Source organism: Mesoplodon densirostris, chromosome 11 (assembly GCF_025265405.1).
Source record: "Mesoplodon densirostris isolate mMesDen1 chromosome 11, mMesDen1 primary haplotype, whole genome shotgun sequence".
Taxonomy (NCBI): domain Eukaryota; kingdom Metazoa; phylum Chordata; class Mammalia; order Artiodactyla; family Ziphiidae; genus Mesoplodon; species Mesoplodon densirostris.
Genome location: NC_082671.1, coordinates 88,091,101 through 88,111,561, shown reverse-complemented (window position 1 = coordinate 88,111,561; position 20,461 = coordinate 88,091,101). Strand labels below are relative to the sequence as shown.

At 34.7% G+C, this 20,461-nt stretch overlaps 1 protein-coding gene across 4 annotated transcripts in view; it reads right to left on the bottom strand.

The window, feature by feature from the left end:
* Positions 1-20,461, bottom strand: part of EEA1 (early endosome antigen 1) — a 148,428-nt gene that overhangs the window by 15,752 nt on the left and 112,215 nt on the right. For all 4 annotated transcript variants that reach the window (XR_009533772.1, XR_009533773.1, XM_060112102.1 and 1 more), the window contains 6 exons: positions 19,831-19,986; positions 17,127-17,266; positions 13,464-13,794; positions 12,261-12,362; positions 10,187-10,381; positions 3,734-3,916 (listed from right to left, as the gene is read on the bottom strand). Coding sequence is in view for 2 of the 4 variants with exons in the window: in XM_060112102.1 (XP_059968085.1) it covers positions 3,734-3,916; positions 10,187-10,381; positions 12,261-12,362; positions 13,464-13,794; positions 17,127-17,266; positions 19,831-19,986 (1,107 nt within the window). In the remaining 2 variants the exon portion in view is untranslated. The remainder of the gene's footprint in view (positions 1-3,733; positions 3,917-10,186; positions 10,382-12,260; positions 12,363-13,463; positions 13,795-17,126; positions 17,267-19,830; positions 19,987-20,461) is intronic.

Below are 20,461 nucleotides of genomic sequence, written 5' to 3'. Positions count from 1 at the left end.
AATCCCTGAGTAGATCAGGTACCAACCCTGATCCTGAATACCCCAATCACATTATAGTAATGTAGCAAAAAAAAAAAAAAAAGATTTTCTGCACTGTTCTGTGGTAGCTATTGGTGGGTTTTTTGGGGGGGGGGGTCTGTTCAACAATTTTTCCCTTTTCTCTTTCAAAATAAAACTTTAAAATTTGTAGTTATTACTTTTTCTTGATGTTTGATGAAATGACATAAAGAACAGTACTAGGCTAAGAAGATTTACATTTAATTCTAAACTTTTTATCCTAGAATTTTCACTTCACTGAGGGTGCAAAATTTACAGTTAAACGCCACTTCTACCTTTCCTGGAAAACAAAGAATAGCACACAGCATAGCCAGTTTGAAATATCCAGTCAACAAATTTTAGTATTTCATAAATAATCCAGCAGATGGGGCTAAAGGCATAGATCAAGCCAGCCGGTCTTCCATTCTACTGGTGTCTTGGTATAAACCGTCAGCCCACAGATGGCAGCCTTGACTTAGGTGTCATGTTACAAGGTTCTGAACCTATCGCTTTCTCTCTTATACATAAGATCATATAATAATCACTGAAGCAAAAGAAAAAGAATGGCTGATCCCTTATTCTGGCCTATAAATATTATTTGAACTTTCCTAGGAATTTCTTTCTTTTTTTAAAAATTAACTTAAGTAGTTCAGATACCTGTCATTTTGGAAGGATTAACTTCCAAATATCCTATTTCATAAAAAAATAGGATATTTTGTCAATATCCTATTTTATAAAAATTTGTCAATATCCTATTTTATTAAAAAATTTCAATATCCTATTTTATATTTGTCAATATCCTATTTTATAAAAAAAAATTCTAGTGAAATGATGGTAAAACAATAAAGGGCTACTGGTCTTTCCAAGTGGCATAATGGTTAAGAATCCACCTGCCAATGCAGAGGACATGGGTTCGAGCCCTGGTCCAGGAAGATCCCACATGCTGCAGGGCAACTAAGCCCATGCAGCACAACTACTGAGCCTGCGCTCTAGAGACTGAGAGCCACAACTGCTAAGCCTGTGTGCCACAACTACTGAAGCCCAAGCACCTAGAGCCCATGCTCTGCAACAAGAGAAGCCACCGCAATGAGAAGCCCACGCATCGTAAGGAAGAGTAGCCCCCGCTCACCGCAACCAGAGAAAAGCCCGCGCACAGCAACGAAGACCCAACGCAGCCAAATTAATTAATTAATTATTTTTTTTAAAAAGGGCTATGAATCAGAAGAGCTGAGATCCAATCATCGTTCTGTTATTGTGCAAACACTAGGCCTGTCACTAACCAAGCAGGGCCTCAGTTTCATCTGCAAAAGGAAGCTTTGAAGAGAGAGTCTATCCACGGCCTCTCAACTGTTGTTAAACTCCTCAACAGCCGTATCCCTCTGTCTTTCTCTTCTTGCCCATGTTTATATTTGAATTTTTCTTTTGTGTATAAAATTAGAACATGATGTAGCTTTCGGGCATAATAAAAATGATTGTTGGCTTAATGAAAAACTGATTTAAAAGATCTAAGTCTTATTACTGTGTTATGCTCTTGGGTAAATAATACATCCATATGAAGAAAAAACGTGATTTCTACGGAACTTCTACAATCAGTCATTAGGCTTCATCTTCTCTATCACCTCAGTGTCCTTTGAATTCATGCACATTCTGCATCCTTACTACTACCAGCCCGAGCCGCCACCATCCGCACTTGGACTACCACAAAGTCTCCTCTCTCATCCCAACGTTCAGCCACGTTCCCCTACAATCCATTCCTTCTCCTGCAGCCAGTTATTGGCCTAAAATACAAATCCGAGCACATCCTTTCAGTGGTTCCCTCCTGCCTTTAGGATAAAGTCCAAACTCTTCCACAAACCCTCCCTGACTTTCAACAGTATTGTCAGGGAAAACTAATAATAATTTAAAGCTACTTAGAGAATATAGCAAGTAAGACACTTTCTAAATGTCAGGTGGTATTTTTTTAAAAGAACTCTTGCTAATTGTGAACTTTATATATATAAAATACCTACCTTTGGCCCTATGAAAATTCTTTTACCCAATCTCTGTTTCTTTGTCAGATCATTAGTCACCACTCATTCCTTCACTTCCTTGCACCCTGTACGTTATTCAGCCCTTTTGTTTCATATTCTCTCTCCCATTAATCTCTTCTGTTCCATCCTCTTTAACTCCAGTTCTAATCAGCTCACAGCTAGATTACTGGAGTTTATGGAGGAAGGAAGGGAGACAGCCTCTTAACTAATCTCCCCAGCACTAGTTTACGCCAGATCCAAATCAAGCTGCTATCTATAAACCAGTTCCAGGTTGTTGCCTAAATTATATCTTCTTCATTTTATTCCTCTGCTTAGACTCTTCATCCCCCCGCCCCCCAACCCAATATAAAGTCCAGTCAGTCGTCCTTGCTAGGCATCTAAGATACCTCACAGTTTGATCGCAACCTTTTTAACTTTAACTTCCAAACACAAACCAGCACTCTAGCAAGACAATTATGGTGACTGCCTCCTGGCTTTGCTGGTTCCCACTGCTGCACCTTTTCTCAAATGTGCCCGAGTGAACTGGTCTTTCTCAGGACTCTCTGTGTATTCAAATTCTTATATCCTTCAGGACCTGGTCAAGTCCTACCTCCTTCATAAAGCCTTCCCTATAGCAGCCTATGAATAAAGTATAGACATAGTATATTTATGTATATTATATATAAAAATATTCTGTGATTTTCAACAGAACTTTTCAATAAGGCATTTTAAATTAAGTAAAGAAACAAAAATCCAAACATAGGAAAGAATCAAAAAGCATAATATTTCACTATGACAAAAAAGAGAAATGGCTGGGGCTTCCCTGGTGGCGCAGTGGTTGAGAGTCTGCCTGCCGATGCAGGGGACATGGGTTCGTGCCCCGGTCCGGGAAGATCCCACATGCCGCGGAGCGGCTCCACCTGTGAGCCATGGCTGCTGAGCCTGCGCATCCAGAGCCTGTGCTCCACAACGGGAGAGGCCACGACAGAGAGAGGCCCGTGTACCGCAAAAAAAAAAAAAAAAAAAAAAAAAGAGAAATGGCTAACTCTTCAGCTAGAGAATACAAATGTTCCATTTCCCTTAGAGAATTGATACCTTAATGCTACATAAAAATTGTTTACCCTTTTTCCATAGCCTTCATTTTAGTAAAAATGATACTTTAATCAAACAGTATGGCCAAGGACAAAATATCCATATATGTTTAGATAATTAAGGTTAAGTTTACTTAGAGCTACAATCTAATTTTAATCATTATGCCTTCCAGTAGTCTTGGAAAGTTGACTAATATATAAAACTAAAGTTAATATTGTTTGACAAGCAACAGTAAAATTGCTTGCATTTTCACAAGTGGTTTACATTTAAAACTCCTTAGATTTTTTAACAGCAGTCCGTTTTAAAAGTTATTTTTTTTACATAAAGGCAGCAAAGTCCTTAGATAAGCCAAGGTAGCAATTAACAATTTCCAAATTATTTCTATTAAAGATGTTATTTTTAAATGCCTGTATTTACATATATATTTTGTTATATAAAACAATTTAAAAAGCATGTTTCTCCAAATATAATAATTCAACAGAAAACAAGCATGATATTCCACAAATACTAACATTCCTGTGCCCATTTGGGTTCAAATCATTTAATGAATGTCTATAAACGTATTGGTTTTTATGATATAATATAATTCACTATACCTTAAGATCTTGCCTTGTGGCAAGAAGTTCAGATTCCTTCCCATAGAAATCAGACTGAAGCTGTTTTAGACTTTCCTGACTTTTTTCATAGGTATTTTGTAACACTGATATTTTCTGTTTCTCTGCTGCAAGTTCCTGTGCTGCTTGTGTTGACTGCTGCTGTAGTTTATTCTCAAGTTCTGTCTGAAACATACAATAGTTATTTAAAACAGTATGCATACCAAAAACCAGTTACAAATATAGAATGAAATCCACACAACTAAGATTCCTACAACAAACTGAATTGTAGTTATGCCCTAAAATTCTACTTTAATAAAGTGTAACTTACCTTATAGTTACAAAATTAAAGAATTACAAAATTCAACAAGTCCCAATTTAGAAGACAAAAAATGAAAAAGCAATTAAATAAAGAAAAAAAATTTCACTGAGAATTCCCAAGTACCAAGGTCTCAGGAGACTGAAAGTAAACTACATTCTGATGGAAGATACAGTGCTGTATGCTTTAAAAGATGATATAATTTAAGGTTGAACTATGGGAAATTACTACACGAAATAATTAAAAAGCCATTACTAAGTTGAAGTATACTGTTTCTACTCCTTGAAATTCAAGAATAACTTAAGAAATTTTTACAGATCATCTTTATTAACATCAAGGCAGAAGAAGAGAAGAAAATGTTGCAAAGGTGCAACTCCTCTAAACTCTAAACCTTCAGTCTTTAAGAAGATTCAGGAGATATGCACAAATTATGACATAAATAAAATATATGTGAGCGTAGCATGAAAAGAAGCACTTGGCTTTTAAAATAAATACACTTCAATGAAACTGCTGTTGAAGTCATCAGCGACCCCCTTGTTCCAAAATCCAATATTCATGTCCTTGTCCACATCTCATTGAACATCCCAGCAATCCTTCAAACAGTTGATGATGCCCCCTCCTAGAAACATTCTTCAACCTGGTTTCCAGGACATCTTGTGTTTTAGGTTCTCCTCCTACCTCAATGGTCATTCCATCTTAAAATCTTTTACTAGCTCCTCTCTTGTTTGATCTCTCAATACTGTATGACCCCAGGGTTCACTGTCTAGCCCTCTTTTATTCTAGATACAGTCTCTATTTAGAAGATCCCAACTAGACTCATTTTTATTAAGAATATAAAGTACTGTAGTTTACAGCTAGGCCTTGAAATATCTTTTTAGGATCTGTTAGGAATAAGATTGATATTGTATTGTGTGTAACCTGCACAATGTGGAAAGCAGATATATCTGTGCAAAATCTTTGCCTCTGTGCTGTCAGTGTGATGTGCTTTCTGCATGGTTATATATTACTAGTGATTTTATCAAAACTTCTAAAACTTAAATTACATAGTAAAAGATCTGTAAGAGGCTGCATAAGTGTTAGTTGGCACATAAAGACAATTGTAGAAGTTGAAGACATGATTGCTATATTTCAATGTTTATTCCCACTCAACATATTGCCTTCTAAGCTTTCTTTTTTTGTTCAAAGCATGATCTTAAAGATATGTTTAAGTTAATGGACGTAATGCAGGGTTCCTACACTGTATTGGCGTATGTTGGTGGCCCTCTGTGCCCTAGATACATGCACACAGGGTGCAAGTAAAAAGCTACAAGTGAAAGTTGGTTTGGATCCTCTTCATTTCATTTGTTTAGCTTTTCTGTTATTTTTCTCTACTTACAGGTATTCCTGTGAATAAATCCTTGTTAAGTTAAAAAAAAGTTTTTTTTTTTTTTTTTTTTTTTTTTTGCGGTACGCGGACCTCTCACTGTTGTGGCCTCTCCCGTTGCAGAGCACAGGCTCTGGACGCGCAGGCTCAGCGGCCATGGCTCACGGGCCCAGCCGCTCCGCGGCATGTGGGATCCTCCCGGACCGGGGCACGAACCCGTGTCCCCTGCATCAGCAGGCGGACTCTCAACCACGGCGCCACCAGGGAAGCCCCCAAAAAAAGTATTTTTAAAAATATTGTTTATTTACAGTTGACTCCTGAATTTATGTCTCTAGCTCCAACCTCTCTGCCTGAACTCTGGACTCATTATATCCAAGTACTTCCCTGACATCTTCACTTGAGTGATTGATAGATATCTATCTCAAGTAGAAATCTTGATTCCTGACAGCAACCCTCTTCCTCAAAAACATGCTACTTCCCCCAGTAAATATGGCCATCTATCCAATGGCCATCTATCCACTTGTACAAGCCACAAACCTAGAATTATTCTAGACTCCTCTTTCCATCATCTCTCACCATCTAACCTATCAGCAAGTCCTGATGACTCAGCTTACAAAAGATATTCCCAAATCATCCACTGTTAACACTTTAGTTCATGCCATCATCTTGTACTTTCTAGACTACTGCAATAGTTTTTCAATGCCTTTCCTGCTTGCTCCTTTATGTCCCTTTAGTCAGATCCCACCATTCTCTGCTCAAAATCTCCTAATCGATTCTAATTATCCTTTGAACAAAATACATCGTTCTCTGTTATCTTATAATCTTCAAGTTTGTATGTTTATGCCTTTACCCCTGTCTACTTCTCTGAGCTCATCGCATATTGCTCTTCCTCTCTCCACTATACTTAACTTATACTGGTCTCCGTTTTTAGAAAATACCAAGCTTGTTCTAGCCTGAAGATCTTTGCACTAGTTGTCCCGCCCCGACCTCTATATGGATAGCGCTTGTATTTCATGTCTCAGCTCAGATCTCTTCAGAGGGGCTTCTTTGATCACCCAACCTTTTAGTAGGGCTCTGTCCCATCACTGTCTTGCACATCACCCTGTTTAAGTTCCTTCCCCCCAAGAAAGTTTAAGTCCATGAGAATAGGTTCCTCGTCTGTTCACAGCTACACCACCAACACCTAGAACTGTGTCCATGGCACAGAATAGGTGCCTAGTAATATTTCTTGAATGAATGAATGACAAACAGATGGGAGGTGGACAAATAGAGCCCAGGACATCCATTAAGAGACTCTTATAATAGTCCACATAAGAGAAAAAAATAGCCTAGACTAAGACTGTAGCAGTTGGGAAATAAGAAAAGGGGATAGATTCAAGAGAGCTAGGAGGCAGATTGCCAGGAGGTAGTGCTAACTGCCTATGGAGGGAAGGGGGCTGATTACCACACACATTATCTGATAACATGCCACATTACCTCCAATTTAGAGTCTTCACGATGAAGAATTCCTGGACATTGTTTTTCGTGTTGAAGACTACACTGCTATTTTTTTTTTGGTAGAATACTACTTCTTTTAACATTTCCCCCCCCCCAACAAATCTAGTTTTCTTTCTCTTCAATCACCTTTATGGCTCAAATAAGCCCTCTACAAAGTCTCAACACTGATCATAATTGCCCTCTGGGTTCATATTTGGGCCTTCATTTTACTTACTCTAAATGACAGGCTGATTCATTCATTCATTTTTAAAAAAATCATTGATAGCTTATTTGTTAGAAAACACAGTTCTCTGACTTTGAGGAATTCAAATTTATTAGTGGGTAAGTTAAATGAAAGAAAATAAAAAAATAAAAAGATCAATGTAACAGCTTGATAATGGGTTTAACAGAAGTAAACCCAAAGTTCCAAAGGAGAATACAGGAAGGTCAATCATTTACAATTTATCCTTCACAAGCTTATCAGGTTTTGCTCTGAAACAGGTCTGACTACATTTCTCCCTTCTAAAGATTTTTACCTTTAGTCTTCCAATATTAAAAATTTAAAGTGGAAACAACTATACAACATCTACTGTGATCTGATTTCATCCAATTCTGTAGCCTTATCTCCCCTCACTTCTCCACTTACGAGGTATTCCAATAGCAAATCTTCTATAATGACATTTTTTTAAGTTTCACAAACTTTGCTAATATTGTTTCCTCTCCTTTGAAATATCTAATTTCCTCTTTTTTTTAATCTTTCAAAATTAGGATAGTCTTCAAAGACACAGTTCAAATGCTAGCTCCTCTAGAAAGCCAGTCAAAATTTCCATTAAGTTCTAATTTTTCTCATTCTCCTTTTTACTACAGTTTTCTTTTCCCCTACATACCTGGTTCCTCATTAAATTATAGGCTACTTGAGAATAGGGGCCATATCCTATTCATTCTGTATTCCCACATTAGGTTTCAAATAAGGTTGGTACAGGAACTGATGACTTATATACTCTTGCTGGATCCTTTACCTGTGACTCCCAAACAATCACAATCACATTAAAAAAATGTATGTATATGTGTGTTTCATATAGATAGATAGATAGATAGATAGATAGATAGATAGATAGATATAGATATAAATGTATTTGGGGTGTGTGTGTTTGTGTGTGTGTACTCATACACATCTATACCCATTTAAACTTTATCCTTGTTTTTCCTATTTCACTGTGGCCCAGTGAAAAGTTTCCAGAGACCATCACTGTATGGTTTACCATGCAAAATGACACTCTCAGATCATAGTTTGCTAACTTATATATAATATCCAACAACTATTTTGCTTCCACATGGCACTGGGCACACACAGTACTAGGTACTTTAAATACATTATCTCAATCTTTTTTTTTAATAGCTCTTTATTGAAGTATAATTGCTTCAAATTATCTCAACCTTTACAACTCTATGGCCCTATTTTATTTAGCTCAGAAAGATAGATCACTTTCCTGTGACCATAAACCTAATGTGTGTCACAATTTAAATTCAAATTTGCCTGGCTCTAAAATTTATCTTTTTTCCATGATAGTACACTGCTCCTCAATAAAACCAAACAATTCTTACCTTTCAGTGATTCTCTAGGTACTCCAAATTCCAAGTCTAATTTACAGAGACTGACTATCCACCCAACACTCCCCCAAAATGCTGTCCTCCCCAAGGTTAAAGGTGTTCCTTTTTCTAGCATTCATACACTGACACAAGTGAACTACTGCTATGAATGTTTGTGACACACCCCCCCCAAATTCATGTTGAAGCCTAGATCAAATGTGATGGTATTTGGATGTGGAGTCTTTGGGAGGTCATTAGGTCATGAGGGTGGAGCCCTCGTGAATGGGATTAGTGCCCTTATAAGAAGAAACACAAGAGATAATCTCAATCATATAAGGATACAGCATATAAGGATACAGCAAGAAGACGGCTGTCCACAAGCCAGAAAGTGGGCCCTCACCAGACACTCAATATGCCAGTGCCTTTATCTTAAACTTCCCAGTCTCCAGAACTGTGAGAAATAAATGCTTATTTTTTAAACCACCTAGTCTATGGTATTTTTGTTATAACAGTCCCAAGTAAGACAACTACCAATAAGAACATTTCCTCTGAATCTCAAAATCCTTAAGGTGTCATCTAGTAAAGCCATGCAAACTATAGGCAATATATATTAATCATAAATCTGGAAGAAATCTTACTATAATTAATAATTTAATAAAAAAGAAAATGTGCTAAAAATAGTTGTTGGGTTTTTTTAATTTACTAAGTCATACTGTTATAAAAATGAAGATCTAAGGAAAACTTGAATATGAGGCTAATAGATTTTGGGAAAAAATGACCTCAAGATATCAAATCATAGAACAAAATACATACTATGATAATTATATCCTGATGTATGATTATATATAACACAAAAAAAGGATAGACAAATTTGTCTGCTCTTGTTTGTGTTATTAGAAAATTACTCTTCTGTAAAATGGCCATAATAATAGTTATAAAAATAGTGGTCAACATAAAATATGTATTTGTGGGGTTAATTTTTTTTTCCTCTAGTAATGTGACAAGCCAACTATTAATAACATGACATATTTTGCTTGTTTTACATACTAGGGATCTTATATCTTTCTTCTCCATGAACTAATTAATATGCACACACCAACAGTGGGGAAAACCTCATTTTGTTCAACTATTAAGTTCAATCCATTTTTATCAACTCTTAGTCTGGACAAGTATTAAAACATACTTAAGGATGAAGAATGGATGCTTAATAATAAATCAGGATAGGTTTGGAAATGGAAACCATTATGATATAACTTAAAAAACCAAACAATTATAACTATATGAAACCTATACTACTGAATATTTAAATATATCTCAAGTTGTGATTTTTGTTCTTGATTATATTCCCTTAATGAGGATAATTTATTTTTAAATACCTGTAAAATTTTCTAATACACTAGAAATGTATAAATTATTCTCTTAACATTGTTAGTTATATGTTATTTTACAAAAAGGTAGTTTTCTGCCTATCAGACAAATGATTAGTGCTAGAATTTCAAATAAGAATCATCTAACAACATGGTTATAGTGCATGGAAATCCAGACATAGATATTTAGTCATATAATTAAGTACATTTATACATTTAACTTAGAAAAGAATTTGAGCATATGTAAAATTTTCTTTGTTGTAACTCCTGCGTTACTATCATATTGTTATTTTAACTGCAAAGTTTTTCTTCCCATAAAAAGTAAACAAATATATCACTACCTTCTGTGAAACAGCAATTTTAACCTCTCCTTGGAGTGCTTCAATTTGCTTTTTCTTCTGTTCAGTCAATTGCTTTAGCTCATTTATGTTACTCTGAAGTTGTTGTTCTTCTTTTTCCTTTTGTGTTAAACTATTCTGGGCCTGTATGACTTGCCCCTGCATTGAACTGAGCTCCAGCTTCAGCTGATGAGAAGTCTAAAAGAAAATAAAACCTGTTTAGCATTCATTTATCCATGCAACACACCATTTGTTGAGTACCTATTCATGCCAAGCACTACTCTAAGTAGAAGCTACTGAGTCTATTGGCCACAAATAATCAGTAGTAAACCAAAAAGAAAAATCCTTACCCTCATGGAGCTTTCATAACTGACACTATTCACTACTGGATGACATGCTGGATTAATCTTCAATATTTGTTTAATCTTGCCTTCCTTTTTAACTTATAATTATACATTTGCATAGAGCTTGCAAATGAACTAGATTAGTGTTCCCTTATATCATAGAAAAAGGGAAAATCAACATCAATCTTTAGATTGCTGAAATGTCTACTGTTTTGAATATTCTCAAAATGCTAACTGCATTCCCTGACAGTCCAGTGGTTAGGACTCGGCACTTTTACCGCCAGGCCTGGGTTCGACCCCTGGTCAGGGAACTAAGATCCCTGCAAGCAGCACAGTGGGGCCAAAGAAAGTAAAATAAATATTTTTTTTTAAATGCTAAATGAGCCTGTTGGCCACAGTGAATCAGAAAGGATAGCTTCATATTAACTGTGATAAAACCAAGATAATTTTTGGCAAATATGTTTAGTATCTGTCTGATGACACTAAACTATACCACACAATAGTTTCCTCATTTAGAGATTTGAGGCATATTTTGCTACTACCTTATTTTAACAATCTACTAGGATATATTTCTGTTCAAAATTAGATATCATATAGAAGTCACACTGAGGTTCCTCCGTGGCCAAGGTGAACTACACTACCTCCCACCCTTCCAGCCAAAGTCATGTTTACATATTTTATGCATATTTCATTAAGAACCTAATTTGAGCATCTGACCATTCAAAGTTACTTTTGAAAAAGTTTCAGTGCTATATATGGATGCTTCAGCTTATCTCCAATACAAAGGGAAATATGTTTATGCAAAACAGGAGTCAGGTAGTGTTAATAATGATGATTATGTTATGATAACCAATGATAAAGTAATAGCTAACATTTGACCATTTATTTTGTTACAGTTGGTATTCTGAGCACTTTGAAATATATTAACCCACTTATTTCTTGCAATAATCCTATGACACAGATTCTACTATTAGCCCCATCTTACTGCTGAGGAAACTGGAGCACAGAGAGATCAAGTCATCTGCCTAAGACAAGGCAAGACAGCATAGCTAATAATTGGCACAGTCAGGATATAAATTTGCACAATCTGGATTCACAGCTTGGGTACTAAACCTCCATAATTTTGCCTCTTACATGGCTGGCATATAAAGCACGGGTGTCTTCTTTCAATCAACAACCAGAACACAATCACACTAAAGACTTGTCAGGACCATGTTTTGCTGCTTTATCAAATCTGATCTCTAGAAAGCTACATGCCTGGACTCTAGCTGCTAGAGATATGTCTTCAGAGAATAACAATATATATTATACCCATTTATTTCCTCATTTGCTTGTTTGTTTTGATGGAGAACAATAGAAGCGTTAATCATAGAAAAATCTCTTGTTATACAACCATTATCAAATATGCCATTAATATAAATGTCCATGAAATAAAGAGCCCTTAAAATGTCATTTCTATGGAAAATCTATTAAGACTTTTTTTTATCCATAGTAATGTTCCTTAATCTAGATTACCTAATTATAACTCTATAGTTAGTTGACTCAACTTTCTACCTTTATTAATTATAATCCTTTATTTTGAGCCTTTTATTAAACTAGCTTAAATCTTTTTAGTAGTAGGTAGAACACAAATGAAAAAACCTTCTTTTGATTTAAGTATTGTGAAAATATTTTGAAAATATAAAGACCTTATTATGCTTTACATATTTTTTGTTATAGAAAAAAACTCTTACCTCCTTCTCTTTTTCAAGTGACTTTTTCAGTTCATTCTGTTCCTTATGCGTGCTTTCTGTCTGTACTCGAAGTTGTTGCTTTAATTCTTTGCACGTTTTCTCCTAAAAAAATGGAAACTACATTATGCAGAAAATACTTGTAGTGAATTTAAGAATTTTGGTTTACAATCTCAGTAAGATCCACACAAGGAAATAAACCAGAATCACTGATGATTTAAGATGGGACAAAATCATCCATTTCAATAATAAAAACAGGCAAATATTATAGCAGTAAATGGGGAGGGAGAGGAAAAGGCTAAGAGTTTCTATTATCAACCAACAGTCACAATAAATACTTTAGATAATATTTAGACAAGATTTTAGAATACTTTGGAAACCACATTTTTATGTCACAGAATTAATTAACTTATACTATTTTAAAAGTAGAATAATGGGCTTCAAAAAATGGAAGCAAATTTTTTTAAAGTACTGAAACAACAAATAAAAATAATCACATATAACTTAAGTGGGAAGATGTACAGATAGATGTTTCCTCCAAACAGAAAGGAACATAAAAGTAACATACGAAAATCATGTTTTTTATGCTACTCAACACTTTCACTGACCTTCATATTGAGAACAAAAGAATTTTACTTTTGCTGCTATTCTGTGTTATTCTGGGTTAAAGTATTTCTGAGAATACATTCCTCTTTACGCATTTCCTGAGACTCAGATTTTTTTTCTCTATAGTTTAAATATTTTTTACAGTATCTCTAAGACATGGTATTATCTAGAGTTTTAGAAAATTGAATAAAGAATTAAGAAAGTTTATAGCACCAGAGTTAAAAGTCATTTAGATCTTTCTGGTCTTCTTTCTTTCTTTTTTTTTTTATAGTCAAGTGAAAAACATTTCAACTAGTAGCTATATTCTCTGTGGAAGTGTCCCTGAGGACAAACATGCTGTAGTCTTTCCCAAATCTAGCACCAGACCCAGAATAGAGAAAGACTATATACTCAACTGAAAATTTTCTGGGCCATTGGAAAATTACACACACAAACACCAATATCTTTTTCTCAGGTTAAGTAATCCCAATTCTTTTCCTCTAAGAACACATAAAATCACTTAAATGCAGGGTGAAAAGTCAACAGTGAATTAAGCAGAAAAGTCACTACATTTTAAATAAAAATCACTTCTACCTAAGACAGTAAACATAAACAACTAACCAAATCTAATACAGCAGCTTTTCCTTTCTGATTTTCCTTTTCAAATTCACTTTTGGAGTTCTTCAAAGAATCAGAAACTTCTGATAATTTCTCTTTTGCTGCAGAAAGCTCTGCTACTAGAGTTTCTTTCTCCATCTTCACTTTTTGTAGTTCTGTTACTGCTGTGTGAACTTTGTTATTCAATTCCTTGTGCTGCATCTTTGCATCTTGACTTAAATTTTCAATTTCTTGTTTAAGGGCTTTTTTTTCTTCTTCTTGCTTGGTAAGCATTTGCTTAATATTTTCAAGCGCTTCAGATTTCTTCTGTAGATCCAACTTTGTATTGGATACTCTAAGTATTTAAGAAACAGTTTCTTTAATAATGCATAATTTACCAAATTAATAAATTATTGAGTTTTAAAACTTTGTGTAGTTAAGAAGTAAAAACAATAATTTAATGTCGTAAAACCACACAACTGAAAAATGCCTTAGAACATCTGATCCAATCATTTAACAGATGATGATTTTCCTCAAGTCCAATAAATTAGTGGTAAAGCCAAGACCATCTAAGCCCATGACTTAATCCAGTCTTGTTGACCACAGTGTATCCCCAAATAAATCTGTGCATATAGCAAACCCTCTAGTGTATGACAGCCAGAAATGTTTTCCCATGTACCCTAAAGAACCTATTTATTACATTAGCCCCCATGCACAGAGAACTCTACCTCTTTCCTTGAAAAACTAAAACACATTATGTGTTTGCCAGGTCCTAAACTTGAAAACACATAAGGTAACCAGGAAAAATAAAGTTAAAAAATAGAAGAAATATTTCATTTCAAACATGGAGGAAAGACAAAAATTTACTTTAATCCTAGAGCCTAGCAGATTATATAAAAGATTTATCATTTGTCCTTTAATATAAGTTTTCTACACCAGAATGAATTTAAAAGTTACAAGAACCTGAAACTAACATGATACTGTAAATCAACTATACTTCAATTTTTTAAAACAGGAAAAAAAAAGTTATAAGAATGAGGAAATGAAGATATTGTTTTAAGGAAGTTAAACTAAAGACTTTGCTTTCATAAAATGAATAAAATTATGCATATTACTTATCAAAAGAAAAGAATACATTAAAGATCAACCATTTTTTAAAGTGAAAATGAAACCAAGTGCAAAGAAATATTTCTAGAATGCATACTATTTCCAATGTACTTTATTATCAATGTACTTTATTATAAATTCAACAATATGTTAAAGAGAGGTTATTAAAAAATGTACCAGCCACATAATTGAAGTTGGGTATTAAAACAATACCAGAACTGCATCTATACCTTGAAGTTTTCTAACTTGTAGTCCCAGAAACTTACTTTTACTTTCGAAAAAGTAGCTAGAACATATGAAGGTACATTCACAGGATCCTGTACCTCATGGATTTTTAAAGGTCTAAATAGAAAAGTCACTGTACTAATATTACTTTACCATTTAATATAGTTAAAATCCCTGTCAAGCAACCCTAAAATTGGGACTTGATATATTTACTATGCTACTTAACTTTCCCATAAGTAATTATTATAAAATCATAAGACTATGTGAATCAAAGAAAGCAAACAGAAATAAAGGCTTGCACAAATACCGTATGCTAACACATATATATGGAATCTAAGAAAAAAACAAAAAACGTCATGAAGAACCTAGGGCTAAGACGGGAATAAAGACACAGACCTACTAGAGAATGGACTTGAGGATATGGGAGGGGGAAGGGTAAGCTGTGACAAAGTGAGAAAGTGGCATGGACATATATACACTACCAAACGTAAAACAGATAGCTAGTGGGAAGCAGCTGCATAGCACAGGGAGATAGCTTGGTGCTTTGTGACCACCTAGAGGGGCGGGATAGGGAGGGTGGGAGGGAGGGAGATGCAAGAGGGAAGAGATAAGGGAACATATGTATAACTGATTCACTTTGTTATAAAGCAGAAACTAACACACCATTGTAAAGCAATTATGCTCCAATAAAGATGTAAAAAAAAAAGTCAGTTTTGATATCTATCTATATCTATACCAGCTCTCTATTATGTAAAAAAGTTAATAGTAGATCCCTATTTATATTGAAACTTGTATATATATATCACACAAATACATATAGAATTTTATTTTAAATATGCCTGTTTTCTATTACACTAAAACCCTTTGAGACACATCTCATTAAATATTTTAAATTAGTGGCTTTACATTTCATGACAATCCTCTAGACATAAAAATAATAAAAAATTCTTTAGTACAAAAAAAATAAAAGAAATAAAGACTTGCATAGTGACTGTAAAACTTAGTTTATTTCTTAAAAAGTCACTTAAGGAAGTAATAAATAAAACCACAATCTGGGAAACCTTAACACCCCTTTCTCAGAAACTGACAGAAATGACCAGAGAAAAAAATTGGCAAGGATATAGAAGATTAAAACAACATTATCAACCACCTTAACCTAACTGATATTTATAGAACACTTTACCCAAAAACACATATGTGTGCACATGGAAACTTAACCAAGATAAACCATACACTGTGCCCTAAATGAAAATTTGAAATGTCTGAATTTTACTGAGTATGTTCTCCTACCAAAATGGAGTTAAATTAGAAACAAATAACAGTAAGACATCTAGAAGAGTCCTAAATATTTGAAAAGTAAACAATATACTCCTAAGTAACCCATAAATCAAAGAAATCACAAAGGATATTTGAAAATACATTAAACCGCAGAGTAATGAAAATACATTATACGATGGAATTTGGAGGGAAAGAGTTGCATGCAGAGTGAAGGTGGCCCTTGAGAAAGGGGAGCTCTGTACCCTGTTCTTTGGGCTGAGTCCTACGACCAGGGGTGAGGTTTAGTCAAACCTCAGATGTGTTTACCCAGCCCTTCTTTCTTAGGTAGTACTCTAGAAATGCAGGACCCCACATAAGAAATGTTTGCATAAAGTATAAAGGCAAAAATTTTAAAAACCTTAGTAGAAATGGAAAGAACCACTAGGCCCATAGGGGGCCTTGGGAAAGAGAACAAGAACCAACTCAAAGGTCATCTTCACAGACACATGACTGGGTTCCAGAGGTGACAAATCACTCAGTGGGTGATACAAAGGATCAGATGTACTCCCCAAATACCTAGGCACTGGAAATGACGATGTTAAGAGAAGAAATGCCACTTGAGGCACAAAATGCATCTGTATATCCTCAAGTTCACAATATCAGGACCCAATTTACTAGATGTGAGAACAAAAACATTTTGTTATCACTCCCAAAACAAGGATGAAACCATGAAGGTATAAAACAATTTAACTATCATCAACTTTGATGGGTTTTACTTCATTTCCCTGAAAGGTACTGAATACCTTTCCCAGGCTCTCAGCTTCTTTACTACTGAGAGTCAAAAACCCTCACCATCCTGACACAGATCCAGTCTGCCAACTCAGTCAGAGTGCTGTATTTGGCCTTTAAAGACAAAGTCTACTGAAATGTGACTGGTCACAAGCCCTCCTATTTAACCATACTGTGATGGCTTTATTTTTCATTCACATTAATATCAGTAGTTTACAGAATCAAATAAATCTTTAAACACTGTGATAGCAAAATTGAAATCTTATAAAACTTAGTTTATAATCCTCTCCCTTAAGTAGTTTAGCTTACGTTTCTTTCTCCTTTTCAAGTTGTTTACTCAATTCTGTGGCTCTAAGCTCTAAATCTGTGTTCAGCTGTCTTTGCTCTTGTAGATCCTGCAAAGCTTGCTCCTTGCTTGCTTTAACTTCAAGAGTATCAGCTTCTAGTTTCTATGGCAGAAATATAATATAAAATCATTTTAATGTCAACGATTATCTATCTATTAAACATTATAACATTTATTTACACTCAAATTGGTGTTGTCATAACACACAAAAATAACCAAAAATATTTATGTTATAATAAAAAACACATTCTGAAGCCATCACTGAATAAAGAAGCCATTTATCTTGGAATCTTTCAGAAGACCTAGCAGTTGGCTTTATATATGAGAGGCAGTCACTAAGTTTTACTTTTTAAAATGAACTCTGGGGCTTCTCTGGTGGCGCAGTGGTTGAGAGTCCACCTGCCAATGCAGGGGACACGGGTTCGTGCCCTGGTCCGGGAAGATCCCACATGCCGCGGAGCGGCTGGGCCTGTGAGCCACGGCCGCTGAGCCTGTGCATCTGGAGCCTGCGCTCCGCAACGGGGGAGGCCACAACAGTGAGAGGCCCGCATACCACAAAAATAAATAAACAAATAAAATTTATAAATAAATAAAATTTATAAATAAATAAATAAATAAAATGAACTCTGAATAAGAGAATAAATTTAATTATATTTATTACTTGAGTAAAAGTTATTAACTCAAGTATGAAAAAACTAAGTAACAGGTTCACACATGGGCCCACTTAAAATATATAATCCTGGGACTTCCCTGGTAGAGCAGCGGTTAAGAATCTGCCTGCCAATGCAGGTGACATGCGTTCAAGCCCTGGTCTGGGAAGATCCCACATGCCACGGAGCTACTAAGCCCATGCGCTACAACTACTAAGCCTGTGCTCTAGAGCCCACGAGCCACAACTACTGAGCCTGCACACCTAGAGCCCGTGCTCTGCAATAAGAGAAGCCACCACAATGAGAAGCACGCGCACCGCAACGAAGAGTAGCCCCCGCTCGCCCCAACTAGAGAAAGCCCGCACGCAGCAACGAAGACCCAATGCAGCCAAAAATAAGTAAATTTATTTTAAAATAATTAAATAAATAAATAAAATATATAATCCTTTATATTCAGTTAACAACACTAATGTTATATAATTATAAATATTCAAAACTAAAATGGAGTTGTCATGTCATCCTTCTCATTAACACCTATTGACTCTAAATATAAAGCCAATTAAACTTCTGATTTTGCTTCTTTAACCTCTTGGTCTAGAGATTATTATTCTTCATACTGTGGCTTCTATCTCATACATATACATATAACTGTATGTATTTTTACAAATTTACAAAATCAAACTGTTAAATATATAGTTTGAACATCTATAAGCAATGCTTCTCTTGTATAGTTGTAAAAATTTTGCATACTATTTTATAAGCCAATTTAGGTACCTGTGGCTCTTACTCAACACTTACACTGGATATTCAATGTAACTATGTTAATTCTATTAACTACATATATACACAAACACACACATATATATATAAAACAGGTGGAATACTTCCTAAAATAATAATTACAAAATGTTAAATATCCGACATTGTCATAGATCACAATAGACACTAGTGGTTCTAAATATCTTTTCTTTGGGGGGGTGGGGGGGCACGCCACGAGGCATGCGGGATCTTAGTTCCTTGACCAGGGATCAAACCTGTACCCGCCCTGCAGTGGAAGCGTGGAGTCTTAACCACTGGACCACCAGAGAAGTCCCTAAATAACTATTTTAAAAAGATACTCAAATAGAACTCTCATTAGATGCCTTTCATCTAAAAAAAAAAGACCAAAAAAAAAGTTTTTCTGTTCTTTTCAACCATTACATCACGTAATTGATCACACCATTATCACTGACCATAAAGAAAAGGGAACCCATAAATAGAATTGTAAATGTAATTTTCTTCTTCCATGTTATATTGGTTTAGATGCACATATAGAAATATACATAGCCCATGATTCTATAATTGTACAGAAGTGCTTCATCTGACTGTGAAGGTATGTTACATATATAGTAACTTGAGAAATTTTTCTTTAACTTATAGAAGTTCTAATTTAAAGGACAAAGGACTCAGGTCAAATCCTTCTCTAATATGTGTAGTCATTTAATCTCTTTAGTATAAATCAATACTTTCACTTGAAGTTGTGTTAAAGAAAGAAGCAATTTACCATAGTGTAAATTATAATAGTTTTAATAATATTAAATTAGAAACAAAATCCAAAGGGTATAAATGTAAAATGTAAAAAAAGGAAGAAATATACCATACCTGAATATTACATTGGAATAAGGAAGGAAGGAAACAGGAATGATAGGGCAGAAGAGACTTCACAACAATAAAAAACTAAGTTCCTTGTAATTATAGAGTAGATCCTTGGTTGGTTGTCTCTTTAAAACACTTACACATTACAATGCAACCCGTATATAGGTAAACTGCTATTTGTAAAAGCCATCCATTAGTGAAGAAGTTAAAAGTAAAGGTGGAATTCAAAATTAAGACATGAAAAAACTACAAGTAAGTTTTTAAATTGGTATATCACAACTTCACATTTGTTTGCAAATTTAAAATCTTTGATTCCTTCTAGGTCATCAATTTCCATTGCTACAGCAGTAGAAAATATGGCTACAGTTTCCTTTATACAAACCTTAATTTGACCTTCCAATTCTTCAGTTTTCTGTTCTAAAGAGAGGTATTTCTCTTTATATTCTTTAAGATGACTTTCCAGCTGACTGCAATGTTCTTGCTTATCCTGCAACTTTGTAGTGACCTGATCCAACTGAGTAGTGATCTTATTTAACTCCTATAAAAAAGTACAATTAAAGATAACTTTGGTAAGGTTTACTTTGCTGTAATGCCCAAATGTTTGGTCAAAGTAAGGCAGAAAACTCTAACTTTATTTAAGAAACTATTTTGAGTAAGACCATAGATAAGTCTAATAATATATCAGAGGTTATATTTACCCACCAATGTAAAGGACTTGAACTGAAGTTGTACATAGTCTGAGATACTACATTTACATACATAAGAGCTCAATAACTTTTTCTAGGAAGAGTTATTTTAGGAGCCAAAAGATACAACAGAATATTAAACAGGCTAATAATAAAATAACACTTTTATACTATAATTAAATGTTTTCAATGTTCAAAACACCATTTTTAATATAATTTTTTAAATTACAGGGATTACATTATGATACTTGAACAATTCATTTGGAATATCTAGTTGCACAGAAAAAAAACAAAATAAAAATTACTAGTAAATCCACTACCCACAGA